This window comes from Pituophis catenifer, unplaced genomic scaffold, assembly GCF_029215685.1.
Source record: "Pituophis catenifer annectens isolate HBS135680 unplaced genomic scaffold, rPitCat1.0.hap2 SCAF_1, whole genome shotgun sequence".
NCBI lineage: Eukaryota > Metazoa > Chordata > Lepidosauria > Squamata > Colubridae > Pituophis > Pituophis catenifer.
Genome location: NW_027256881.1, coordinates 679,420 through 707,313, shown reverse-complemented (window position 1 = coordinate 707,313; position 27,894 = coordinate 679,420). Strand labels below are relative to the sequence as shown.

The 27,894-nt window shown below is 45.3% G+C and overlaps 1 protein-coding gene across 1 annotated transcript in view; it reads right to left on the bottom strand.

The window, feature by feature from the left end:
• Positions 1 to 16,892, bottom strand: part of DOC2B (double C2 domain beta) — a 238,253-nt gene extending 221,361 nt beyond the window's left edge. Inside the window, exons 1-4 of the mRNA XM_070931387.1 lie at positions 16,813 to 16,892; positions 16,022 to 16,165; positions 10,747 to 10,876; positions 2,688 to 2,774 (exon numbers count right to left, since the gene is read on the bottom strand). Coding sequence (XP_070787488.1) covers positions 2,688 to 2,774; positions 10,747 to 10,876; positions 16,022 to 16,165; positions 16,813 to 16,889 — 438 coding nt within the window. The 5' untranslated portion in view covers positions 16,890 to 16,892. The remainder of the gene's footprint in view (positions 1 to 2,687; positions 2,775 to 10,746; positions 10,877 to 16,021; positions 16,166 to 16,812) is intronic.
• Between the last annotated feature and the right edge of the window lie 11,002 nt (positions 16,893 to 27,894).

Sequence of the window (27,894 nt, the reverse complement as noted above, 5' to 3'; positions counted from 1 at the left end):
GACTGGAAACAGATTTAGCAACGTTGCTATCCTACAAAGAGCCCAAGAGCCTTTGCTGCTCTTTTAAGCCTTATGGGAGGGGCCAATCATTTCCTAGCCTTACTCCCGAGTCGTCCTTTTTGCTTTAGCTGCTCTTGCCTTCTGGCAGTTCTGCGCATGCGTGCACTAGGAACAGGCTCCTCCTGTTCCTCTGCCTCTCTGCTGTCCGCCTCTGGAGGCTCCGGAGTGTGCGCATCACTTCCAGATGGCCCTGGCCCCATCTCTGCCTCCGATGAGGAGCCCTCGTCCGGGCCTCCCCCAGACTCCAGGACTGGCCCATGGTCCTCCCCAGACTCCTCACTGTCTGACACCACTGCCAGCTCCGCGGGCTGCTGGCAACCACAACAGGTTTCTCTCTGCCACAGCATTCACTATGAACCCTTCTGGTGCTCATACACACATTTTTTCCTACCGGGTTCTGTGGGCGTGACTTGGTGGGGTCATGTGATTGAGTGGCCGTGAGTGACATTGAGTTGGCCACGCCCACTCCATCACAGGATCCACCACCACGCCACGTCCACAGAACCAGTAGGGAAAAAATTTGAATGAAACCACTGGGCAAAGCTCACTTAACAATTGTCTTGCTTAGCCACAGAGATGTTGGGCTCAATTGTGGTCATAAGTCAAGGACTTGCCGTAAATGCATTCTACAGAAAGCCAAGGAGGAAATTTTGGGGATGTTCAGCTGAAAATACATTCGAGCCAAGAGAAAAGTAATTTCAGTTAAGAAGAGGGCCAAAACCTCACGGATGATAAGAGGTCACGAAAGCCGGTCACCAACTTCACCCCGTCCAATTTTTTTTCAAGAGCACACTTTCCCTTCCAATTTAGATTTTAATACAGAGATTAGGGACGAAGGGAACTTATTAAAACATATTTTAATCTATACAGCCTCGCACAAAAGGAAGAGCAATTGTCACAGAAAGAAAGGCGAAACCCTGAAACTCAATTTAATTTCTGCCCGCCGGCAAAAGCTCATCAAAAACTCAACGAGGGCACACTTTAAACACAAACACACGCACACAAAAGTGTTAGACTTATGGAAACTGTGCCAGATAAGACATTTTCCCCCGTGAGAAATTTATTTTTCCATTCTGGAAAAATAAAATAAAATGTGAATTGATGCTCAACGGATTAGAACAGACTGAATTCCTGCCTCGAGATATTTATTCTTTAAAATTGGACAAGAAAAGACAACATGGAGAAATAAACGTGTAGCTGATAACATGGTAGGAAACAAGAATCAGAGACAGATCATTTTTATTATTATTCAATCCTCAAAGGAGTCCAGACCAGTGTGTCTCATTGGTTCATTTCTTGCCATCTAAGACAGGGGTCTCCAAGTACGGCAAATTTAAGACTTGTGGACTTTAATTCCCAGAATTCCCCAGTCAGCATGTTTTAAGATGGATGAACTTCCACTCCCAGAATTCCCCAGCCAGCATGCTTTAAGATGGATGGACTTCCACTCCCAGAATTCTCTAGCCAGCATGCTTTAAGATGGGTGGACTTTCATTCCCAGAATTCCCCAGCCAGCATTCTTTAAAATGGGTGGACTTCCACTCCCAGAATTCCCCAGCCAGCATGCTTTAAGATGGGTGGACTTCCACTCCCAGAATTCCCCAGCCGGCATGCTTTAAGATGGGTGGACTTCCACTCCCAGAATTCCCCAGCCAGCCTGCTTTAAGAGGGGTGGAGTTCCACTCCCAGAATTCCCCAGGCAGCATGCTTTAAGATGGGTGGACTTCCACTCCCAGAATTCCCCAGCCAGCATGCTTTAAGATGGGTGGACTTCCACTCCCAGAATTCCCCAGCCAGCATGCTTTAAGATGGGTGGACTTCCACTCCCAGAATTCCCCAGCCAGCATGCTTTAAGATGGGTGGACTTCCACTCCCAGAATTCCCCAGCCAGCATGCTTTAAGATGGGTGGACTTCCACTCCCAGAATTCCCCAGCCAGCATGCTTTAAGATGGGTGGACTTCCACTCCCAGAATTCCCCAGCCAGCATGCTTTAAGATGGGTGGACTTCCACTCCCAGAATTCCCCAGCCAGCATGCTTTAAGATGGGTGGACTTCCACTCCCAGAATTCCCCAGCCAGCATGCTTTAAGATGGATGGACTTCCACTCCCAGAATTCCCCAGCCAGCATGCTTTAAGATGGGTGGACTTCCACTCCCAGAATTCCCCAGCCAGCATGCTTTAAGATGGGTGGACTTCCACTCCCAGAATTCCCCAGCCAGCATGCTTTAAGATGGGTGGACTTCCACTCCCAGAATTCCCCAGCCAACATGCTTTAAGATGGATGGACTTCCACTCCCAGAATTCCCCAGCCAGCATTCTTTAAAATGGGTGGACTTCAACTCCCAGAATTCCCCAGCCAGCATGCTTTAAGATGGATGGACTTCCACTCCCAGAATTCCCCAGCCAGCATGCTTTAAGATGGGTGGACTTCCACTCCCAGAATTCCCCAACCCGCATGCTTTAAGAGGGATGGACTTCCACTCCCAGAATTCCCAATTGGGAGTTGAATTCTGCACGTCTTTAAAGGGCCAAGGTTGAAAAACTGATTAAAAATAATCTCCCCTGACAAACAGCAAATTATCAGAACAATTATCAGCAGAATTGTGGCACCATTGCAAAAACTCACCTCTCTCTGCTCGCTGCAGATCTTACAGAACCAAACGGGTCGCTTATGGGCACCCGGCGTTTCTATGCCACACTTTGTGCAAACTTTCTGGGGAGAGAGAGAGAGAGAGAGAGAAACCAATCAATCCAAAACTGGTGACACCAGTGGGTGGATGGGTGGGTTGGCCGGGACATGGGGGAGAAAGCATCAATCTCTAAAAATGTGGGGAAATGTCTTGCCTCCAGCAAAGGAAAAAGTTGAAATAATAAATAATATTATTATATTAATATTTATATTATTATTTATATTATTATTTCAACTTGCAATTAATATTTATATTATTATTATTATTATTATTAATAATAATAATAATAATAATAATAATAATAATAATAATAATAATAATAATTGCAAGTTGAGATAATAATATAATTATTAATATCAAAGTAATAATATAATTATTATTTTGCAATTAATAATTCCAAAAAACCAGATTTCCCCCCAAGTTTCCAGGCGGTCCTCGACTTACGACCACGATCGAGCGCAAAATGCCCCTTGCTAAGCAAGGCAGTGATTGAGTGAGTTTTTCCCCGTTTTACAAGCCTTCTTGACACCGTTGTTAAGCGAATCACTGCACTTGTTAAGGAAATCGTGTGGTCCTGAAGCAAATCTGGTTTCTTTGGCGGAAGCCGGCTGGGAATGCCGCGAATAGGGATCACATGATTCCCCCCCCGGGACTCTACAACCGTCATAAATATGAACCAGTTGCCAAGCGCCCGAGTTTTGATCATGTGACCATAGGGATGCTGCAATGGTCGTAAGTCTGAAACGCGGTCATAAATTATAATTTTTTCAGTGCTGCTGTAAGTTTGGATGGTCATTAAACTTTCCAAACTAACTTGGTTAACAATGGAAAGTTGGGGTTGAATTGTGTGTCGTAAGTTGAGGACATACGAAAGCACTACTTTCTTAACTTTGAACATTGGCACTTCGAACCCAAAGTATTTTCCCACAATGCACTTGAGGTACCCTCTCTCGAGAGGTTCAAATACAGGTAGTCCCCAATTTACAACTGTTCATTTAGTAACCATTCAAAGCTATACGTCTTCAAAGCAAAACTAAAGGAAGTCCAGTTGCCTCTTTAAAAAGCAGTTTTGGGACAATCACGACTTGGATGGCCGAGAATCTCCCATAGACACATTAAAATGAAATTTCGATCTCCCGCAATCGGATTAGGGCCAGAACGAATCATCAAGGCAATGTTAGCCTTTGCAGGTCTCTCTCTTCCTGTTCTGACCTGGGCTCCCTTAACAAGCAGAAGGCGAGAATTGGTCCCGGCAAAACCTCTTTTATTTACACGACTTGTGAATTACGTTCATTCCCGGTCAGCAAGGTTTGTCCAAACAGTTTTCCAAAGGAATATTCATCAACACAGACCTTATCTCGTTTGGCAAGCTGCCACGTAACTGCAGTACAAGGCAAAACTTGGCACAGAGTCTCTCAAGGAGTCACGGAACTAATTGTTTCCTGCAAAAATCCCACTCCCTATTTACTCCTTTTTTATTTCCTGTGGGAGGGGCCAATCACCTCCAAGGCGTGGCTTTACTCCCGAGTCGACCCTGCTTTCTGAGTTGTTCTTGTCTTCTGGCAGCTCTGCGCATGTGCACACTGGGAACGGGTTCCGGTTGTTCCGCTGCCTCGCTGCTGTCTACCTCCCTCTCTGCCTCCGACGCAGAGCCCTCGTCTGAGCTTTCCCCAGCCCCCAGGACTGGCCCAGTGGTGGGTTCTAACCGGCTTTACTACCGGTTGTCTTCGCGCAAGCGCGTTAGGAATATGCCCAGCTGAGGTGCGGCAATCCACTCTGCCGCACGTATCAGCTGGGCTAAAAATAAAGAAATAAAAGGTAGGAATAACACGGGGGCGGGCAGGAGGGCCCAGCTCCCAGAAAAAGAGAACCGGTTCGGTGACGTCATATCGTCACTGCTACCGGCTCGACCGAACCGGGCCGAACCAGGAGGAATCCACCACTGAACTGGCCCATGTTCCTCCCCAACCTCCTCACTATCTGACTCTGCTGCCAGCTCTGCTGGCCGCCTGCGGGCCACAACACTTCCCGTCTTCCGATTTCAAGACCAGCCAGCAAAAAAAAAAAAAAAAAAAAATAGACACAGCCGTTGTTTTTTTCCAGCCATCTGGACAAGCCGAACGAGCCCGCAGGGCAAAGCGGTTCATAAAAGATTTCAAAAGAGCTGCGAGGCCCGAACAGAAGGAATAAAATCAAATGGAGGGCTCAATAAAAAAAGAGAATTGGGGGGGAAAAAAAAATCAATTCCACAGCGAGATGGAATAACCATTTCCCTTGCACGGCGCTGGTAAATTAATGCCGCCGGCCGTATCCGCGGCAGGATGCTGAACAGTCACGGGAGGCTGAAAAAATGTCAACCTGGAGGGGGTCCTCAGTCGAAAAAAGGTTAGGCGAGAAAAACCGAATGGACAGGTACAGAAAAAGGGGTACCTGCAGTGGTGAAATCTAAAATTTGTTACTACCGGTTCTGTGGGCGTGGCTTGGTGGTGGTGGGGGTAATGTGACTGGGTGGGCGTGGCTATTTTTTTTTTTTCTTTACTTTTAAAAGCATTTTGCCCGATCGGCAGAGGCTTACCTCTGGGGCCTGGTGGCGCAGCTGGCTAATAGCCTGTTATTTACAGTCAGCTGCCTGCAATTACTGCAGGTTCGAATCTCGCCAGGCTCAAGGTGGACTCAGCCTTCCATCCTTTCTAAGGTAGGTAAATTGAGGACCCAGTTTGTGGGGGCAATAAGCTGACTTTGTATAAATATACAAAAAGATGAAGGCTATTGCTTAGCGCATTGTAAGCCACCCTGAGTCTCCGGAGAAGGGCGGCATAGAAATCAAATTTTTTTTTAAAAAAAATTCAGCTGGGATCGTCAGAGACATTTATTTATTTATTTATTTATTTTATTTCGAATTTATATACCGCACCTTCTCCCAAGGGACTCTCAGGGCGGTGTACAGCCAGATAAAAACATACAATACAAACATTAAAAACAATTAAAAGGATATATATTAATTTAAAAGAAAAAAACCCTTTTTTTCTTTTAAAAGCCTTGGACGATCCCAGCTGAGCCGCGCGATCATCAGAGGCTTTTTTTTTTTTATCTTTTAAAAGCATTTTTTGCCCAAAAAGGTTGTAGAAAAAATGCTTTTAAAAGTTAAAAAAAAAGCCTCTGATGATTGTGTGGCTCAGCTGGGCATTGGGGGGGGGCAGGGATTTTTGCTACTGGTTCTCCGAACCACCCGCCACCATCACTACCGGATCAGGCGATCCGGTCCGAACCGGGAGCATTTCACCCTTGGGTACCTTGGCTCAAAAGCGGTAACTGCGAGGGATCAGAATACAGACTAACAGAGTTGGAAGGGACCTTAGAGGTCTTCTAGTCCAACCCCCTGCACAGGACCCTTCAGTACAGGTGGTCCTCAACGTACAACGGTTCATTTAGTGACCGTTCAGAGTTACAACGGCACTGAAAAACGCAACTTACGACTGGTTTTCACACTTACGACCTTTGTAGCAGCCCAATGGATCATGTGAGCAAAATCCAGGCACTTGGCAATTGGTTCACACTTATGACCACTGCTGTGTCCCAAGGTCATGGGAATCACCCTTTGCCCCCTTTTGATCAGCAAAATCAACGGGGAAGCCAGATTCACTTAACAACCGGGTTACTAACTTTTATCAACTGCAGGGATTCGCTTAACGACCGTGGCAAGAAAGGTCGTACCAGGGGGCAAAACACACTTAACCAATGTCTCACTTAACAACAGTCATTTTGGGCTCAATTGCGGTCGTAAGTCAAGGACCACCTGTTCTCCTTCACTGGGCTCCCCAGCAGGAAGATAAAACAAGATATAGGTTGTCCTCGGTTTACAACGACCGTGGAGAGCAGAATTTCCATGGCTTACCGCCAATGTTATCCCCTTTGTTGCCACGATTGTTAAGCAAATCAACTGCCGTTGTTAAGCGAATCACATGGTTGTTAAGCCCCATTTTGCACAAATGGCAATCACGTGACTATGGGACGCTGACACAGGCTGATTGCCCAGTCCCTGAATTTTGCTCTTGTGACCGTGGGGATGTGATGTCGGTCCGTAAGCACGGGGACTGGTTGCAAGTCAATTTTTTCAGTGCTGTTGCAAAGTCAAACGGTTACTAAATGAATCATCATCATATATTTTTATTATTATTATTATTATTATTATTATTATTATTATTATTATTATTATTATTATTATTATTAATTTATTTATTTATTTATTTATTTATTTATTTATTATTTATTGAATTTGTATACCGCCCTACTCCCGAAGGACTCAGGGCAGTGAACAGCCGAAAGATAAAATACATATAATACAAATGTTTAAAAAAATCATTAAAATACAATTAAATAATTTGGCCCATAAAACAAAATTTTAAAACACCCCAAATTTAAAAGACAAATTTAAAAATTTAAAACAGTTTAAAAAGAGGTTAAGCCAGGCCAGCCTGCTGGAATAGGAATGTTTTGAGGGCACGGCGGAAAGCGCGCAGGTCTGTAATCCTCCGTATCTCCGGCGGGAGCTCGTTCCAGATGGCAGGTGCCCCCACAGAGAAGGCTCTCCCCCTGGGAGCCGCCGGTCGACACTGTTTGACCGACGGCACCCCAAGAAGCCCCTCTCTATGGGAGCGTACTGGTTGGTGAGAGACTACTGGTGGCAGAAGGCGGTCTCGTAGATACCCCGGTCCGAGGCCATGGAGCGCTCTAAAGGTGGTAACCAAAACCTTGAAGCGCACCCGGAAGACCACCAGGAGCCAGTGCAGCTCGCGCAGGAGGGGGTCACATGGGAGCGCCACGTCGCTCCCATAACCACCCGCGCGGCCGCATTCTGGACCAGCTGGAGCCTTCGGGTGCTCCTCAAGGGGAGCCCCATGTAGAGAGCATTGCAGTAGTCCAGGCGGGAAGTGACGAGGGCATGAGTGACGGTATTTAACGAGTCCCGATCCAGAAAGGGACGCAACTGGCGAATCAGGTGAACCAGATAAAATACCCTCCCGGCCGCAGCCGTCAAATGCCCTTCTAAAGACAGGTGTGAGTCCAGGAGGACACCCAAGTTGCGAGCCCTCTCCGTGGAGGCCAACGACTCGCCCCCGATAGTCAGTGATGGCACCAACTGACTATATCGGGATGTCGGAAACCACAGCCACTCGGTCTTGGATGGATTGAGCCTGAGTCTGTTTCTCCCCATTTCCTTTTAATGAGTCCACAATCCCTTGAGAGGTGGAGTCATGGGCAACTGAATGGAGAGGAGTGTTTACTGGCCGGATGCCTTTCCTGTCGCCAATGCGGAGTTTTTTTTTCAGCAGATATATTCTCATGGTGCCCAGAGAGAGAAATATCAGCCTCCTGATGGTGAGGCGAGAGCTCAACCTCTAGGCCACGGCCCCACTCGGTTACTAAATGAATGGCTGCCGTGAAAGCGAATTCATTGAGCTTGCTGAGTGGTTTTGTCCTCTTCTTCGGAACCCAAATTCCAGTTTTCTAATTTTACTTATTATCTCTGTTAGGTTCAGCTTGTAGCTTACTCCTAACCTGTTGGTCAGGCAATATATCTGTTTCTTTAAGAAACAACAGAGCCACGTAATCAGGGTTTGCTGAACCCTGTAATTAGGCTACAGTGCATAAATAAGCAGCGCAGAGAAGCGTTCTTTGTTCCTGATTGTTCCTGTTGCTTCCTGCGTCTTTCTGCTGATTGGTGTTAGACTGAATTGTTATATGGTACTGTATACCAAGAGTTACTAAAGTCTGTTTGCTTTGGTAAGGGAAGATACTTACTGGACTGATATTATTGTTTATGACCTTGGACTGTTTTACTTACACCGAGACTGCTTATTATCTTGTATATAAAGTATTTTTCTCACACGAGCTGCACGTTTATCTCCTTCCCTGTGTGTTTCTGCTCTGCTCGTTGCATAAGCAACAAATACTTTTTACACACACCCTAACAATCTCGGTAAAAAAAAATATATGATTGCGCTCAATTGGCATTTGGATACCAAGCCTTCCCTCTCTTGTGGAGCTTATAAAATTGGCAAATCCATTAACGTGCTTTTCCTTTGTCATTACTTATAAACAGACGCACGCACACGCTACAGTATTAAAAAAAAATTGCCGTATCACCCAGGAAACAGCTTTTCCTTCCATTCAAAACGGCCGTACAGAGAAAATAAATAAAATATAAATCGATAAATAACATTTTTTGCAGAGATTATTGAGAATTAATTAAAACCCCGGTAGTTTTTTTTTTTTTTTTTTTAATAGGAAAGCCTGGGGGATCTTCCAAAATGTTCATTTTAACAGTTCAAAGGGAGGACCAAGAATAATTAGAAGGCTGTTAATCTTTGGCCTAAATTAACTGCAGAATTCCTGCTTTGATTGATATCGCCTGTCAGAAGGTGGGAGGGGCGGAGCAGGAAGAGGCATAGGAGAATGGCTAGACAACCTGCTCATCCACCTGTTGGGACTACAAATCCCATCACTTGACAACCGCAGGAAACTACAGGTAGTCCTCGGCTTACAAACCATTCGTTTAGTGACCACTTAAAGTTACAACTAAGGGACGCGGTGGCTCAGTGGCTAAGACGCTCAGCTTGTCGATCGAAAAGGTCGGCAGTTCGGCAGTTCGAATCCCTAGTGCCGCGTAACGGGGTGAGCTCCCGTGACTTGTCTCAGCTTCTGCCAACCTAGCAGTTCGAAAGCACGTGAAAAAGGCAAGTAGAAAAATAGGGACCCCCTTTGGTGGGAAGGTAACAGCGTTCCGTGCGCCTTTGGCGTTGAGTCATGCCGGCCACATGACCACGGAGATGTCGTCGGACAGCATTGGCTTCGAAACGGAGATGAGCACCGCCCCCTAGAGTTGGGAACGACTAGCACATATGTGCGAGGGGATCCTTTACCTTTACCTAAAGTTACAACGGCACTTAAGAAAGTGACTTATGGCCGTTTTTTCCACACTTATGACCGTTGCAGCATCCCTAGAGTCAGATGAACAAAATTCAGATGCTTGGCAACTGACTCATACTTATGATGGTCGCACCCGGGGTCACGTGATCCCCTTTTGTGACCTTCCAACGAGAACCGACAAGAACCGACGAGAAAAGAGCCTTGGTAGTACAGTGGTCTAAGGCACCCTGTTATTAAGCTGGTTATTAAGACCAGCTGCCTGCAATTACTGCAGGTTCGAATCTCGCCAAGGCTCAAGTTGACTCAGCCTTCCATCCTTTCTAAGGTAGGTAAATTGAGGACCCAGTTTGTGGGGTCAATAAGCTGACTTTGTATAAATATACAAAAGGATGAAGGCTATTGCTTAACGCATTGTAAGCCGCCCTGAGTCTCCGGAGAAGGGCGGCATATAAATCAAATTAAAAAAAAAAAAAAAATCAATGGGGTAAACCAGATTCATTTAACAGCCGGGGTTACCAACTCATCAGCTGCAGGGATTCACTTAACAGCTGTGGCAAGAACGGTCGTGAGATGGGGGCAAAACTCCCTTAACAACCGTCTCCCTCAACGACATACATTGTGGTCGTAAGTCGAGGAGTACCTGCACGGCACCAGTTGTCAAGAGTGAAAAATCACGTCGCTTTTCTTGTTGCCGTTGTAACTTCGAACGGTCACTAAACAAAAGGTTGTTAAGTCGAGGACTTGCCTGTGTTAAGGTAGGTGGGAAGAAGCGGAATTGCAGACATATTATCGGGATCGATTGCAAAAAAAAAATATATCCCAAAGCACGTTTCAAACGTCGCCCAAGCCAGGTGACGCTTCCAAAAAAACACCACAAATATTTTTCTAGGCCAGGGGTCTCCAACCTTGGCAACTTTAAGCCCGGTGGACTTCAATTCCCAGAATTCCCCAGCCGGGGAATTCTGGGAGTTGAAGTCCTCCAGGCTTAAAGTTGCCGAGGTTGGAGACCCCTGTTCTAGGCCATACCCCGAAGCGGGGGGAGGGAGGGAAAGGGGGGGGGCTTACCTTTTTGCAGTCTTGGCAAAACACCCCCGTGCTCCCCAAAAACCCCAGGCCTTCCCCGCACAGCAGGCACTGGGACGATCCGTTTCCCAGGACGTTCTTTTGCATGTTCTCCAGCCGCTCCACCAGGCGCCTGCAAGGCAGAGACTCCCGTCAAAACAGGCCCCGAGAACGCGGCCTGCAAATCGAACCAGAAAGGTCCCGAAATTCGTCGGCATTTCCCCGCTGGGATTCTCAAGACCACCTTTCATTCAGATCACAGATTAACAAGAGTCGGAAGGGACCTTGTAGGTCATCTAGTCCAACCCACCGCCCCAAGCAAGGTGACCCTACACCATTTCTGACAGGTGGCAAGCCCAGTCTCTTCTCGAAAGCCTCCAGGAATGAAGCTCCCACAACTTCTGAAGGCAACTTCTGTTCCATGGGTTGATTGTTTCTCCCTGTGAGAAAATTCCTCCTTTTTTCCAGGTTGAATCTCTCCTTGATCAGTTTCCATCCATTATTCTCCTTATTTGGCCTTTGGGATTGGTAAATTTGTATAGGGCAGTGATGGCTAACCTTTTTGCCATCGCGTGCCAAAAGCGGGGGAGCGGGGGGGATGTTGCATGCGTGAGTGCCCACACCCATAATTCAATGCACCCCCACACTCCATCCCCCCGCTTATGCGTGTGATCCCACCCCATGCTCACCCCACTTTTGGCACGCGATGGCATGGTGGGCCCATTTTTCGCCCTCCCCAGGCTCCAGAGGCTTTCTAGGAGCCTGGGGTGGGCGAAAACAGCCTTCCCCACCACCCCGGAGGCCTTCTGGAGGCCGGAAACAACCTGACTTCTGGTAGGCCTGGAAATCAGCTGGAGCTGAACTAGGGCAACACTACTGCAATGCTCTCTACATGGGGCTGCCCCTGAAGACCACTCGGAGGCTTCAGCTGGTGCAGAATGCAGCCGCGCGGGTAGTGATGGGAATGTCCCATGTTACACCCCTCCTGCGGGACCTGCATTGGCTACCAGTTGCCCTCCGGGTGAGATTCAAAGTGCTGATAATCACCTACAAAGCCCTACATGGCTTAGGCCCGGGGTATTTGGCGGACCATCTGCGGCCAACGACACCTCCCCATCGCCCGGTGCGTTCCCACAGGGAGGGCCTCTCCTTGGGGTGCCGTTGGCCAGACAATGTCGGCTGGCGACCCCTAGGGAGCGGGCCTTCTCTGTGGGCGCACCTACCCTGTGGAATCAGCTCCCGCTGGGGCTCCGGGTGGCCCCTGACCTTCGCTCTTTCCGCCGTGGCCTTAAAACATGGCTATTTCGCCTGGCCGGCTTGGACTGAAGGGGTTTTAGAGGGGATTTTAATGGTCTTTATAGTTTTATTGGGTATTTTTTTTAAAAAAATGAACTTTGTGTGTTTTATTGTTGTGAGCCGCCCTGAGTCCTTTCGGAGATAGGGCGGCATATAAGTCCAAATAATAATAATAATAATAATAATAATAATAATAATAATAATAATAATAATAACAACAACAACAACAACAACACTCGCGTGCCCACAGATATGGCTCCGTGTGCCATAAATTCACCATCACAGGTATAGAGTTTCCTGCCTGAGCAGGGAATTGGACTAGAAAGTCCTCAAAGGTCCTTTCAACTCGGTTATTCTGTTCTTTTGTTTAGTTAAAATGGTATATCCTACATGGGGTTTTTTGGTTCATTCATTCACTTTTTTTTTTTTTTTTTAAAAAAGCACTTTCCATGCTTGTTTTTCCTTCCTTTTTCTTTGACAATATACATACATTTTAATCCCAATTATCTCAGCTTTGTTTTTTCCTTTTTTGTCATTATTTTAAAAGCAATTATATATATATATATATATACACACACACACACACACACACACACACATATACATATACATATACATATACATATATGCATATTCTTTCTAGCCAGGTTCTACCTACGTAAGCTAAGTTGTTCCTCAGCCCTAGTTCTGTGAAATCTCATTCACAAGTTTCTGGGCTTTTTGTATCCTGCTGAAAAGCAACAACTCTCTGCTGCAATTTGGGAGACTCAAATAGCTATTTCTGCCTTATAAGGCGTCATCAGTGAGCCACACCCTCTTCTCAAGTATCCTCCCTGTAAAGGTACAATGTGTCTTTTTCTTTTTTCGTAGGCTTTTATGTGCATATTCTTTCTAGCCAGGTTCCACCTACGTAAGCTAAGTTGTTCCTCAGCCCTAGTTCTGTGAAATCTCATTCACAAGTTTCTGGGCTTTTTGTATCCTGCTGAAAAGCATTCATATATATATATATGAATCGAGTGGATGTGATTCCACTGAGCTAGGACTGCAGAAAAAAAACCTTGGTTACGTAGGAAAAACCTGGCTAGAGGAAAAACACACATAAATCCTACGAAGAAGTAAGAAAATAGATATTGTACCTTTACAGGGAGGATACATGTGGGTGTGGCTTACTGATGATGGCTAACGAGCCAGAAATAGATCTATGTAAGTCTCTCACCCAGCAGCAAGAACTTGCTGGCTGCCAGAAAGAAAAAAGCCCAGAATCGAGTGGATGTGATTCCACTGAGCTAAGGCTGCAGAAAAACCTTGGTTACGTAGGAAAAATCTGGCTATATATTTAAAAAAAGAGTCCTTCCTAACGCAGGCAACGTTTAAGGCCGCAGCAGATAAAAACGTCTGTCTTCATCTCCAATTCACACAGACGTAAGGTGCAACCTTACAGCAGCTTTAAGCACAATCGGTGAGACGTGCAAGACTTTACAGCTTACTTCTTCCAGGCCAGAACTCATAATCTCTGCTACTTTCCTCAAATCCCTTCTGCCCGATTTAATGCCACCGACCTTGAAAGTTAAAAGGTTTCCAAATCCTTTAGCAGACAGATAAAAGAGATAAATAGCTTTCATTCAAAGACCCAGACAATGACAAAAGTGACTGGATTTAAAAAAAAAGAAAATAAAATTAATTTTTTTTTTAAAATCCAGCTAGGAAAACAGTTGTAATGGACTCGGCCCACCACGAAATTCAAAGTGACTTTATCCGTCGCCCAAAATACAATTTTTCAGGGATTTAAGGAGCAGCTACTTGCATCGATGGCTAAAAGGTTTCTCGGCAGCAAATTTTCGGTGTCTTTTAATTTAAGGCTGTAATTCTTTTTGGAAGTGCCATCCCGGCTGCAATCTTTTTTTTTTTTTTTTAAGCTTCAAAGAACGCAAGCGCATTAACCCCGCTGAACGCTGCGGGGATTATTATCTCAATTATTTCCAGAAGGTGGAAAACCGGCTACAAAAAACAGCTTAGCCATTTATTTTTCAACCAGACAAGCTGATGACCTGTTGGCTCATCCATTAAAAGGATGATGTGACTAGAATGAACAGAGATATATATGAATATGAAGAGAGAGAGAGAGAGAGAGAGAGAGAGAGAGAGAGAGAGAGAGAGAGAGAGAGAGAGAGCGAGCAGTGGTGAAATCCAAATTTTTTTACTACCGGTTCTGTGGACGGTGCGTGGTGTGGCTTGGTGGGCGTGGCAAGGAAAGGATACTGCAAAATCCCCATTCCCTCCCCACTCCTGGGGGAAGGATATTGCAAAATCTCCATTCCCACCCCACTCTGGGGCCAGCCAGAGGTGGTATTTTCCGGTTTTCCGAACTGCTCAAAATTTCCGCTACCGGTTTTCCAGAACCTGTGAGAACCTGCTGGATTTCACCGGATAGATATATCTGTTGATACATACCGTATATATAAATATAGATATCTCTTAATATATATACAGTAGTGGCCAACACTGTGGAAACCTTTTGGGAAAAGTGTATTTTCTAAAACTAGCTAATAATGCTACTTATTTTTGGAGTAGTACCATAAAATTATATCTTTTATGAAGAATTTGCTATTAGAACAGCAGTTACAAGTATAAAGTAGAAAAGTGAAACACGTAGAAAAAAATGAGATATACAAAAATTATCCCCATGTCAGTTAATACTTAGTTGGGTAACCTTTAGCATGAATGACGGCCTTACGTCTTTCCATGGAGTGAACCAAGTCTTTGAGTTCTGCAGCTGTTCTAATGTGAAACCAAGATCGAATGATGGCTTCTATTAACTGGGTTTTATTGCTGGGTTGCTTCTGACTAACCAGTTTCTTTAGTCGGCTCCATAGATTTTCAATTGGGTTAAGTAAGGTCTGGGCTATTCCCAGGCCATTCCAGCAGTGGAATAGGATTATCTTGGAACTCCCCCCCAAAACAGTGGTGTTATTATAGCCATCAAACCTCAAAAATACATTTTTCCCAAAAGGTTTCCACAATTTATACATCATATACATAGTGTGTTGTATGTGTGTGTGTGTAGAGAGAGGCAGAGAGAGGGAGAGAGGGAGGAAGATAGAGAGATAGAAAGATATAGATGATATAGATGATGGATAAATAGGCACAGATAGAGGGAGAGGAAGAGACAGACAGACAGACACAGAGAGAGAGGGAGAGATAGAAAGATATAGGTGATGGATGGATGGATGGATGGATGGATAAATAGGCAGAGATAGGGTTAAAAATCTTTTAATTGGGGAATTTTATGGGCAAGGGGTTTTAAATTGGAGAAGCCAAAGATAATTTAATTTCGTTTTAATGTATTTTAATGTTTGTATTGTGTGTTTTTAATTTTGGCTGTTCACCGCCTGAGTCCTTCGGGAGAGGGGGCGGTATAAAAATTTAATAAATAAATAAATAAATAAATAAATAAATAAAGGGAGAGGAAGACAGACAGATAGACACAGAGAGAGAGAGGGAGAGGGAAAGAGAGAGATAGAAAGATATAGGGGATGGATGGATGGATGGATGGATGGATGGATGGATGGATGAATAGGCAGAGATAGAGGGAGAGGAAGAGACAGACACACACACACACAGAGAGAGAGAGGGAGAGAGAGAGAGAAAGAGATAGGTGATGGATGGATGGATGGATGGATGGATAAATAGGCAGAGATAGAGGGAGAGGAAAGGACAGACAGACAGACACAGAGAGAGAGAGAGATAGAAAGATATAGGGGATGGATGGATGGATAAACAGGTAGAGAGAGGGAGGGAGGGAGGGGGAGAGAGAGAGGGAGAGGGAGAGGGAGAGAGAAAGATATAGGTGATGGATGGATGGATGGATGGATGAATAGGCAGAGATAGAGGGAGAGGAAGAGACAGACAGACACAGACAGGCACAGAGAGACAGGGAGAGGGAGGGAGAGAGGGAGAGAGAGACAGACACGCAGACAAATACCCAATTCTCTTCTGCTCGATTATGTCCAGCTTCTCAGCTCTTCGGATGACCGCCAGAATGACCTCCATTTCTTTCGAATCCAGAGCTTGCATCTTCCTCTGGCGGTCCGTTTGGAAAGTGTGCACTGACCAACCGGTCTGAAGCCTGCAAAGGAAACAAACCAGTTTTGAATTTTTTTTTTCCCCAGCCAATCGAGGTTTCTGTTTCTTTAAATGCAGCATTTGCGTTATCTCAATACGGCTTGCCTCAAATTTTATTTTTGCCACCATTTTTAGGGCTTTTAAGAAGAGTTTGGACAACCATTTGTCTAGAATGGCGTAGAGTCTCCTGTTTGAGCAGGGGTTGGACTAGAAGACCTCTAAGGTCCCTTCTAACTCTGTAATTCTATTAAAAAAAACCACTGCAGCATTCCCAATTATGGTCACATGATCAGAATTAGGCCGCTGAGCAACTGGCATGTACTTATGATGGTCGCAATGTCCCAGGTTCACTTGATACCGTTTTGCGACCTTCTGACAAGCCAGATTCACTTAACGACTGCGGCAAGAAAGGCCGTAAAATGGGGCAAAACTCACTTAACAAACTCGCTTGGCAGGGGATATTTTGGCCTCAATTGTTGTCATAACTCGAGGACTACCTGCAGATCGACCCCAAGGCCCCATCGTCACACCTTATTTAAATTTAAGTTCTATAAGCAAGACTGAGCAGGTTTCCCTAAAGGAATGAGAAAAATTTCCAATTATGATCATGATTGATGAAAGGATGGGAAAAATTACGGATCCACCACCTACTTGGCGCGGAGAGCCAGATGTCGGTCATTGGGGCATACCCACTGGTCGTTCCCATTGCCAAAAATGGTTTCCGCCATGGATCGGTCAGCCGTGGGCTCTGCAGAAAGCGGAGTCAAACCTGCAGAGAGAGAGAGAAAGAGAGAGAGGGAGGAGTTATTTTGGAGAAAAAGTGATTTATAGAATAGAATAGAATAGAATAGAATAGAATAGAATAGAAAATATGGAATGGAATGGAATGGAATGGACTAAACTAGACTAGACTAGAAAATATGGAATGGAATGGAATGGAATGGAATGGAATGGAATGGAATGGAATAGAATAGAATAGAATAGAATAGAATAGAATAGAATAGAATAGAATAGAATAGAATAGAATAAGCTGGAAGGGACCTTGGAGGTCTTCTAGTCCAGCCCCCTGCTCAAGCAGGAGAACCTATACCGGTGACGGGAAACCTATGGCATGTGTGCCAGAGGTAGCACGCAGAGCCCTCTCTGTGGGCACACGCACCGTCGCCAGCTGCTCTTCTAGTTTCCAGCACACCGGCCAGTTGGTTTTTGCGGGCACTGCCAAAAACGGCCTGAAAACAGCCAAAAACCAGGCCGTTTTTCAAGCTGTTTCCAGACCTTTTTTGGGCAGTTTTCTGGGCCGTTTCCAGGCCATTTTAGGCCTTTCTCTGGCTGTTTTTCCGGCTGCTTTCAGGTCGTTTTCCGGACCTTTTCTGGGCCGTTTTCAGGCCCTTTTCCGGCTGTTTTCCAGGCTGTTCCCAGGCCATTTTTAGGCCTTTTTCCAGCTGTTTTTCAGGATGTTTTCAGGCTGTTTTCTGGACCTATTTGGGGCCTTTTTCAGGCCATTTTCTGGACCTTTGGGGGGCCTTTTTCAGGCCGTTTTCCAGGCTGTTTCCAGGCCATTTTAAGCCTTTTTACAGCTGTTTTTCGGGCTGTTTTCAGGCCATTTTCTGGACCTTTTCGGGGCCGTTTTCAGGCCATTTTCTGGGGTGTTTTCAAGCCCAAAAACGGCCTGGAAAACGGCCCAGAAAATGGCCAAAAATGGCCAAAAAACAGGCATGTGTGCACCGGCCAGCTGGTCTTCGGGCTTCCGGTGCTCAGGTCCACGCAGATGCACACATGTTCCTTTTTGGGCACTCGGTCCTGAAAAGGTTCGCCATCCGTGACATCTATACCATTTCAGATAAGTGACTATCTAAAGTAGCCTCTTCTTAAAAAACATCCAATGATAAGTCTATACAATCACTTTTTTTAACATTTTACAAACCAACTTTTACCCACAGGTACAGGCAGTTGTCGACTTGTGACCAAAATGGAGCCCAAGCAAGACAGCTGTTAAGTGAGTTTTGGCCAATTTTTCGACCTTTTCTTGCTACAGTTGCTAAGTGAATGCAGTTGTTCAGTTAGTAACATGGTTGTTAAGTGAATCTGGCTTCCCCATCGATTTTGCTTGTCAAGAAGGTTGCAAAAGAGGATCATTTAATCCTCCCAGGATACTGCAACCGTCATAAATATGAATCAGTGGCCAAGGATCTAGATTTTAATCAAGTGAGCATGGGAATGCTGCAAGGGTCGTAAATGTGAAAAATTGTCATAAGTCACTTTTTTTTTAGTGCAGGGGTTAACTTTGAGCGGTCACTAAACGTTGTAAGTTGAGGATGAGCTGTAGAACAAAACAGGTTGCAGAAATAAGCACAGAATAAATTTTACCTCAGTTTCTTGATCGTTTTTCCCTCTAAAAGGGGATGATTTTACACTGTTAGATTCGGGTACAGTTAGTCCTCAACTTCCGACCACAATTGACCCCCAACTTTTCTGTTGCCAAGCGAGACAGTTAAAGGGGTTTTACAACCCGTCTTGCCACAGCTGTTAAGTGAATCACCGCGGTTGTTAAGTTAGCAACACGGTTGTTAAGTGAATCCGGCTTCCCCATCGATTTTGCTTGTCAGAAGGTCGCAAAACGTGACACTGCAACCGTCGTAAATGCGAATCAGTTGCCAAGCGTCTGCATTTTGATCACGCAACCACAGGGATGCTACGAGAGTCGCAAGTGGGAAAAAAATGGCCATAAGTCACTTTTTTCAGTGCCGTTGTAACTTTGAACGGTCAGTAAGCGAATGTTCGCAAGTTGAGCGCTACCTCAAATCCAACATGGATGTATCCGCGAAAGATTCATTGTTTTGTTCGGTTCGGTGTCTGATTTTTGGCTGTGGAAAAATATATTCTCACACGTTCTTTCTTTTTTGATAAAGGGAAAAGGCAAACATGCTTCAAATGCCAGTTTTCCTGCCTCTTCCAATGGTCAAGGCCGGTTTTCTGCCCAACTGCCTCACCCGAGCACTATCGAAAATGCAAATAGCTTGTTTGTCCTTGGCCTCTTTTGCAGGCAGGAAATAGCATATTTTCCAGTCTATTCTGTTCCCAGGGCCAAAAAGGCTCCATTTTGGCAGTTGGAAAGTAGGGGGGGGGATCTCAACCACTGATTCCCAGCACCAAATGGTGCCCCTTCCATCACACAAGACGAAAAAAGGGCGGACTGTGCTACTTGCAACATTTAGAATTTAAAACAAGGTTTCTCAAATTTGGCAACTTTAAGATGGGTGGACGTCTATTCCCAGAATTCCCCAGTCAGCCTGCTTTAAGAAGGGTGGACTTCCAGTCCCAGAATTCCCCAGCCAGCATGCCTTAAGAGGGGTGGCCTTCAACTCCCAGAATTCCCCAGCCAGCATGCTTTAAGATGGATGGACTTCCACTCCCAGAATTCCCCAGCCAGCATGCTTTAAGAGGGGTGGCCTTCAACTCCCAGAATTCCCCAGCCAGCATGCTTTAAGATGGATGGACTTCTACTCCCAGAATTCCCCAGGCAGCCTGCTTTAAGATGGGTGGACTTCTACTCCCAGAATTCCCCAGGCAGCCTGCTTTAAGATGGGTGGACTTCTACTCCCAGAATTCCCCAGGCAGCCTGCTTTAAGGGGGGTGGACTTCCACTCCCAGAATTCCCCAGGCAGCCTGCTTTAAGAAGGGTGGACTTCCACTCCCAGAATTCCCCAGGCAGCCTGCTTTAAGATGGGTGGACTTCTACTCCCAGAATTCCCCAGGCAGCCTGCTTTAAGGGGGGTGGACTTCCACTCCCAGAATTCCCCAGCCAGCATGCTTTAAGAGGGGTTGCCTTCCACTCCCAGAATTCCCCAGCCAGCATGCTTTAAGAGGGGTGGACTTCCACTCCCAGAATTCCCCAGCCAGCATGCTTTACGAGGGGTGGACTTCCACTCCCAGAATTCCCCAACCAGCCATGCTTTAAGAGGGGTGGACTTCCACTCCCAGAATTCCCCAACCAGCATGCTTTAAGAGGGGTGGACTTCCACTCCCAGAATTCCCCAGCCAGCATGCTTTACGAGGGGTGGACTCCATCTCCCAGAATTCCCCAGCCAGCATAGATTAGGAAACACTGGTCAAAACCTGCAAGAGAAGGACAGACTAACTTCCCAACCCATTTTAGCTGTCCTAACAAGGGACAATGGAGGGGAAGCCTTCCCTTTCTAACTGGGTGCCCGGTTTATTTCCTTAAAAAGCCCTCTGCCCATGGAAAATAAAACTGCACAAGGCTGTAGTCCTCATGAGAGTGCAGTGCAGGCTTTAGAGGGCGCAGGGCTTAGATGGTTTCATCTTGAGGGAGAAACTGGCAGAATTCTCCTCAGCTTCTTATTCCTTTTGTCATTTTACCACCAATTTTAACACTGCAAGCTGCCCAGTGTCCCCTTGTGGTTGAGATGGGTGGCATATAAATTTAAGAAATAAATAAATGTTGCGACCTGCTTCGTCCCATGGGGCCCCCCTTTCTCAACAAATATCCCTCCTCCTAAACAGGACCACTCCTCAAAATGGCCTCTTTTGGGTGCCTTTCGCAGCCTCCTCACCCTGCCATTATTTATTTTTAGGGGGCAGACAGAAGGGAATTGCTCTTTTATTCCCAAAGGATGCCTACGAGGCATTCTTGGAAATAAACAGGATGCCGAAGGATGGAATTTAGCAAGCCAGCTTCCTTTGGCTTTTCAACTCAAGGGGAAGTTAGTAGAAAGTGAGGTCAGAATAAAGCTCAGAATATTTTTGGAATAAAAGCAAAGAGGGCTTGCAAAGGAGACACACTAGCCAGAAAATCAAGAAGGTTTAGTCGCGCAGCGGAGAAAGGGCACCATCAGATTAATTTGGCATGGTTCGTTTCTATCCTGCATGGGTGTAGAATGTATTAAGTTTTGTGATATTAGACGTCCCATCTTTGACTGGGGAGACCTTATAATTCTCATTATTGGAATATCTTTTGCTTTTTGCAGGAGGTGACAAAAGGGAGGGGAGGGAGGGAAAAGGAAAAGAGAGGAAGAAAGGAAGGAGAGGTAGAAATATAAAAAAGAAAGAAAAGAAAGAAGAAAGGAAAGAAGGAAAGAGGAAAGAAAAGGGGAAAGAAAAGGGGAAAGAAAAAGAAAAGAAAAAGGAAAGGAGGAAAGAAAGAAGAATGGTAGGATGGAAGAAACAAAGAAAGAAGGAAAGGAAGGAAAGAAAGAAAGAAAGAAGGAAGGAAGGAGGAAGGAAAGAAAAGAGGAAAGGAAAGGAATGAGGAAAGGAAAGGGGAAAGAAAAAGAAAAGGAAAGGTGGAAAGGAGGAAAGGAAGGATGGTAGGATGGAAGAAACAAAGAAAGAAGGGAAGGAAGGAAGGAAAGAAAGGAAAGGAGGAAAGAAAGAAGGAAGGAAAGAAAGAAAGGAAGAGAAAGAAGGAAAGGAAGGAAGGAAGGAAGGAAGGAAGGAAGGAAGAAGGAAAGAAGAAAAAAGAAAAGGAAGGAAGAGGAGGAAAGGAAAAACAAGAATGTAAGGAAGAAAAGAAACAAAAATAGAAAGAAGGAATGGTTAAGGGAGGAAGGGAGGAGGAAAGAAGGAAAAGAAGAGAGGGAGGTCAGAAAGAAGGAAGAGTAAATATGGAGAAAGGAGGGAGGGAGGCAAGGACAGGAAGACAGGTAAGGTAATACCAAATGGAAAACTTAAATCCATCCAGAGCAAAGTCTGGGCCTGGTTTTGCACCTACCCACCCCCCCCAGCTTCCTTGCCAATACCTGGGTAACTATGATTATGCCAGGAAGCAACCATGGCAACCTGGACAAACAAGCCCTGGTTGCTAGGAAGAGGCCACAGCAACAAGCAGCCAGGAGATTAGGGTGAAGGACCAGACATTTCTTCCATCCACCCACCCGCCCACATAAAATGGCACCTCCAGGTGTTTTGGACTGCGATTCCCAGAATTCCCATGGGATGGAAAGCTAGGGATTCTGGGAGTTGCAGTCCCAAAAGATGGAAAGAAAACATGACCACTGGGACAAGACCCGGCACCGCCATTTTTATTCCGTCTCTCCATTGGCTTTCCATGACAACAACCTCGCCCCCCTTAGCTACAGGTGGTCCTCGCCTTACAACCATTCATTTAGTGACCGAAGTTTACAACGGCACTGACTTAGCGTGTGGCCACATAACCAAAATTTAGAGGCTTGGCACCTGGCATGTACTTATGACGGTTGCAGTGTTCTGGCAAGCAAAGTCAATGGGGAAGCCCGATTCGCTTAATAACCGTGCGACTAACTTAACAACGGCAGTGATTCGCTTTTGCGGCCAGAAAGGTCGCAAAATGGGGCACAACACACTTAGCAACCATGATTGGCTTAACAACTGTGAATTGCCACTGTGACAAGAAAGGTCGTAAAATGGGGCACAACGACTCACTTAGCGTCTTCCTTAGCAAAGTCCATGGGGTGGGGAAGCCCGATTCGCTTAACAACTATAGGACTAACTTAATGACCACTGAGATTAATAACCGTGGAAAGAAAAATCGACAAATGGAACAAAATTCAGCACCCTCATCGTCACGTGATCAAAATTTGGACACAACTGACCTGTATTTATGACCATTGCAATGTCCGCGGGGGTTGGGTGATCCCCTTTTTGCGACCTTCCAACAAGCCAAGTCCATGGGGGAAGCCCGATTCACTTAACAATCTCACGACTAATTACAGTGATTCACTTAACAACCTCGTGACTAATTGCAGTGATTCGCTTAACAACCTCGCGACTAATTGCAGTGATTCGCTTAACAACCTCGCGACTAATTGCAGTGATTCGCTTAACCTCGCGACTAATTGCAGTGATTCACTTAACAACCTCACGACTAACTGCAGTGATTCGCTTAACAACCTCATGACTAATTGCAGTTATTCACTTAACCTCGTGACTAATTGCAGTTATTCACTTAACCTCACGACTAATTGCAATGATTCGTTTAACAATTTTGAGACTAATTGCAGTGATTTGCTTAACAACCTTGTGACTAATTGCAGTGATTCGCTTAACAACCTTGCGACTAATTGCAGTGATTCACTTAACAACCTCGTGACTAATTGCAGTGATTCACTTAACAACCTCGTGACTAATTGCAGTGATTCACTTAACAACCTCGCGACTAACTGCAGTGATTCACTTAACAACCGTGACAAGAAATGCCATCAAAGGGGGCAAAGCTCGCTTCTACAAACGCCTCGCTTAGCAACGGATACCTTGGGACTCCCTCCTGGTCGCAAATCGAGGACTCCCGTCCCCATCAGCTGCGTAATCTTTTTGCAAGATTTGAAGTTTGATCGCCTCTTGTAAGCTCCCCGCCGGGCGCCTCGTCGCTGTTTTCGGCTCTGCCAAGCAGTAGCAACAGGTTTGCAAAAGCTTCGCTTCCCAACAAGGAAATTTGACTTTGGGAAAAACAAAACCGAGCAAATAAAAACCCGAGTTTTATTCCGGCCTTTATTAAGAGGGAGTGTCCCGAAAGGAAGCAAAGCTTTTTTTTTTACTTTCTCTTGCTTTTTAAAATAAAGTTTTTTTAAAAAAAAAAAATAGAGAGAGAGAAAAGCAAGAGGCGGGAAGAGGATTTTGGGGCTTTGCAAAGGGTGCAAACAAAAAAAAAAAATCACAAAAAAACCCCAGGGATTTAGAGGAAGGGGCGTCCTCTATTCTTTGGGGGTGGGGGGGAGAGAAAAGTGCCTTTTGCAAAAAAAGGACAGGGAGGGAAAAAGTCGGAATTTTGCACGCATTGCACACTCACCTGAAGGCTGGAGAGAAAAGGGGTGCTTTGCAAAGGGTGCAGCACCCCTCCCCGGGCATTTAGAGGAGGGGGCGATCCGCCCGCCACGTGCAAAGTACCTTTTGCAAAAAAAAAAAAGTCCCAATTTTGCACGGCCCTTGACACACTCAACGCATTGCACACTCACCTGAAGGCTGGAGAGAAGTGAGGGGGTGGGGGTGGGGTTGTCCAGAAGCGCCAGGCGCGTGCAAGACCCCCTGACGAACTGCAAAGGTTTGGAGAGAGAAAAAAAATAAGAATAACCAAGGCTGCTAATCAACCATTAAATAAATACAGGGGCCAACCGTCCAAAGGCGGACAGTGGTTGGGCGGGAGGCAAACTCCGGCCTGGATTCCCGGAACGGATTGCAGCTGTCAGGAAAGGCCAGGTGAGATAGGTCGACTTACCCAGCAGTGGCTCCAGTTGTGTTTATTTATTTATTCAATTTATTTATTTATTCAATTTATATCCCGCCCTTCTCCAAGTGGACTCAGGGCGGTGCACAGCCAGAACTAAAACACATATCAATACAAAATTTAAAATTATTAAAAGAATTAAATAACTGTGGCCCAAAAATTTAAAACATTGAAAACTAAAACCCATTTGACAATTTAAAAAGCTAAAAAGACTGTGTTGTTGCAAGGGTGTGACAGCTGTGCAAAGGGGCCAAAGGAAGAGGCCAGAATCCGGCTGGGCGGAAAGAAGGAAATGTGACTCAAAAGGGTGGATTCCTATTTTCTTTTTTCCCCCTGTTGTAAATAAGTTTATGGAGGTGCTAAAATCCTTCCCTTGCAATGGAAGGAAATAAATATCATATTTCACAGGGAGTCCTCGATTTACGACCACAGTGTAGCCTTTTCTCTTAACAATTGTTCAGTGAGTTTTTAAACCCACTTTATAACCTTTTTTCTTGCCTCTGTTCTTAAGCGAATCACTGCAGTTGATCAGGGAGTCAGATGGTTGTTAAGTGAATCTGGCTTCCCCATTGACTTTGATTGTCAGAAGGTTGCAAATGGGGATCATGTGACCCCAGCCAGGAGGCTACAACTGTTGTAAAGACGAGCCAGTTGGCAAGCGTCTGCATTTGGATCACACGACCGTGAGGAATTCTGCGACGGTCGTAACTTTGAAAAAAAAACGGTCCCAAGTCACATTTTTCAGTGCCTTCGTAATTTTGGAGCAGTCACTAAACGAACTACGGTAAATTGGGGACTACCTCCTGTATATCAAAGTTTAATAAAAGTTTCTGGGCACTTAGCTGACTTGTGATGCATTTTAACCAGTGGTGGGATTCAGCCAGTTTTTTTTTTTTTTTAATTTGATTTATATGCCGCCCTTCTCCAAAGACTCAGGGCGGCTTACAATGTGCTCAGCAATAGCCTTCATCCTTTTGTATATTTTATACAAAGTCAGCTTATTGCCCCCACAAACTGGGTCCTCAATTTACCTACCTTAGAAAGGATGGAAGGCTGAGTCAACCTTGAGCCTTGGCGAGATTCGAACCCTGCAGTAATTGCAGGCAGCTGGTCTTAATAACCAGCTTAATAACAGGGTGCCTTAAACCCCTGTACTACCAAGGTTTGCACCACTTCGGGAGAGTTAACTTTCTGAGCAGTTTGGCAAACTGGTTGTTGGAAGAAATCATTAGGGCAGAGAACCGGTTGTTAAATTACTTGAATCCCACCACTGATTTTAACCCACACTCATGATAGAATCAAGATCACGTGAAGTGTTGATACCGCTTTATAAAGCCTTGGTAAGGCCACACTTGGAATATTGCATTCAGTTTTGGTCGCCACGATGTAAAAAATGATGTGGAGACTCTAGAAAGAGTGCGGAGAAGAACAACGAAGATAATTAGGAGACTGGAGGCTAAAACATAGGAAGAACGGTTGCAGGAATTGGGTAGGTCTAGTTTAATAAAGAGAAGGAGTAGGGAAGACATGATAGCAATGTTCCGATATCTCGGGCTGCCCCAAAGAAGAGGGAGTCAAGCTATTCTCCAAAGTACCTGAGGATAGGACAAGAAGCAACAGGTGGAAATTAATCAAGGAGAGAAGCAACTTGGAACTAAGGAGAAATTTCCTGACAGTGAGAACAATTAATCAGTGGAACAACTTGCCACCAGAAGTTGTGAATACTCCAACACTGGAAGTTTTTAAGAAGATGTTGGATAACCATTTGTCTGAAGTGGTGTAGGGTTTCCTGCCTAAGCAGGGGGTTGGACTAGAAGACCTCCAAGATCCCTTCCAACTCTGTTATTCTATTCATGTTGGGGCAGCAACACAAAAGCCAGATTGGGTTCATTTTTGTCCACATCGTGAGTCTTGTGGAGACAGCTGCCCTATGCAGCAAATGTCAGCATTGTGTGGTTGCAAAGAGCCTGTAGTACAGTGGACTAAAGCACTGTTATTAACATCTGCTGCTTGCAATTACTGCAAGTTCAATTCTCCCCAGGCTCAAGGTTGACTCAGCCTTCCATCCTTTCTAAGGTAGGTAAAATGAGGACCCGGTTGTGGGGGCAATAAGCTGACTTTGTATGAATATACAAAAGTATGAAGGTTATTGCTTAACGCATTGTAAGCCGCCCTGAGTCTCCGGAGAAGAGCGGCATACAAATTAAAGCAAAAAAAAAAATATTCGCTTTCTGAATTCCAATGTTCCTGACAGCCAGACGTTTTATAAATGTCTCCCAAATGCCAGTTCCAATTGCAAAAAGACCCCTGGGGAAAATTCAAAATGCAAGGACTTGCACTCCACGGAGCTCCAAGGGAAAAGCATCTGTTATCAAGTTTTAAAAGATTTGACTTGTTAATTGGGCTATAGATCCGCATAGCTCAAAATCCAGTTCATTAAACACATGGCACTTTCCCTGAGCATCAATGAATCAATCAGAATAGACCTGGAAGGGACCTTGGAGGTCTTCTAGTCCAGCCCCCTGCTTAAGCTGGAGATCCTATATACCATTTCAGACAAGTGACTGTCCAGTGTCTTCTTTAAAAACCTCCAGTGATAAAGGACCCACAACTTCTGGTGGCAGGCTGTTCCACTGGTGAATTGTCCTCACTATTAGGAAGTTTCTCTTTAATTCCAGGTTGCTTCTCTCCTTGATTAGTTTCCACCCATTGCTTCTTGTCCTGCCTTCATCTGTTCTGGAGAATAGCTTGACTCCCTCTTCTTTGGGGCAGCCCCTCAAATACCAGAATACTGCTATCATGTCCGTCCGTCTCCAGTTCTTCTTTAATCTAGACTAGCCACACCCTAATCCTGCAACCGTTCTTTGTATGTTTTAGTCTCCAGGTCTTTGATCATCTTAGTTGCTCTTACCTGATTTTTTTTCCAAAGTCTGAACATCTTTTTTTGTAATGTGGTGACCAAAACTGCCTGCAGTACTCCAGATGTGGCTACTCCAGGTGTGACTATGAAGTACTACGGCTTCATAAAGTGGTACTAATACTTCACGTGTTTTTGATTCTATGCCTCTGTTTATACAACCAAGGATCGTATTAGCTCTTTTGGCTGCTGGCACACACGCTTGCTCCTGTTTAAAGGATTGTCCACTAGGAGTCAGTAGTGGGTTTCAAAAAAATTTACCATGGTTCTGTGGGTGTGGCTTGGTGGGCGTGGCGTGGCGTGGCTTGGTGGGCGTGGCAGGAGAAGGATACTGTAAAATCTGCATTCCCTCCACAATCCAGGGGAAGGATACTGTAAAATCTCCATTCCCTCCCCAATCCAGGGGAAGGATACTGTAAAATCTCCATTCCCTCCCCATTCCAGGGAATGGATGCTGTAAAATCTCCATTCCCTCCCCACTCCAGGGGAAGGATACTGTAAAATCTCCATTCCCTCCCCAATCCAGGGGAAGGATACTGTAAAATCTCCATTCCCTCCCCACTCCAGGAGATGGATACTGTAAAATCTCCATTCCCTC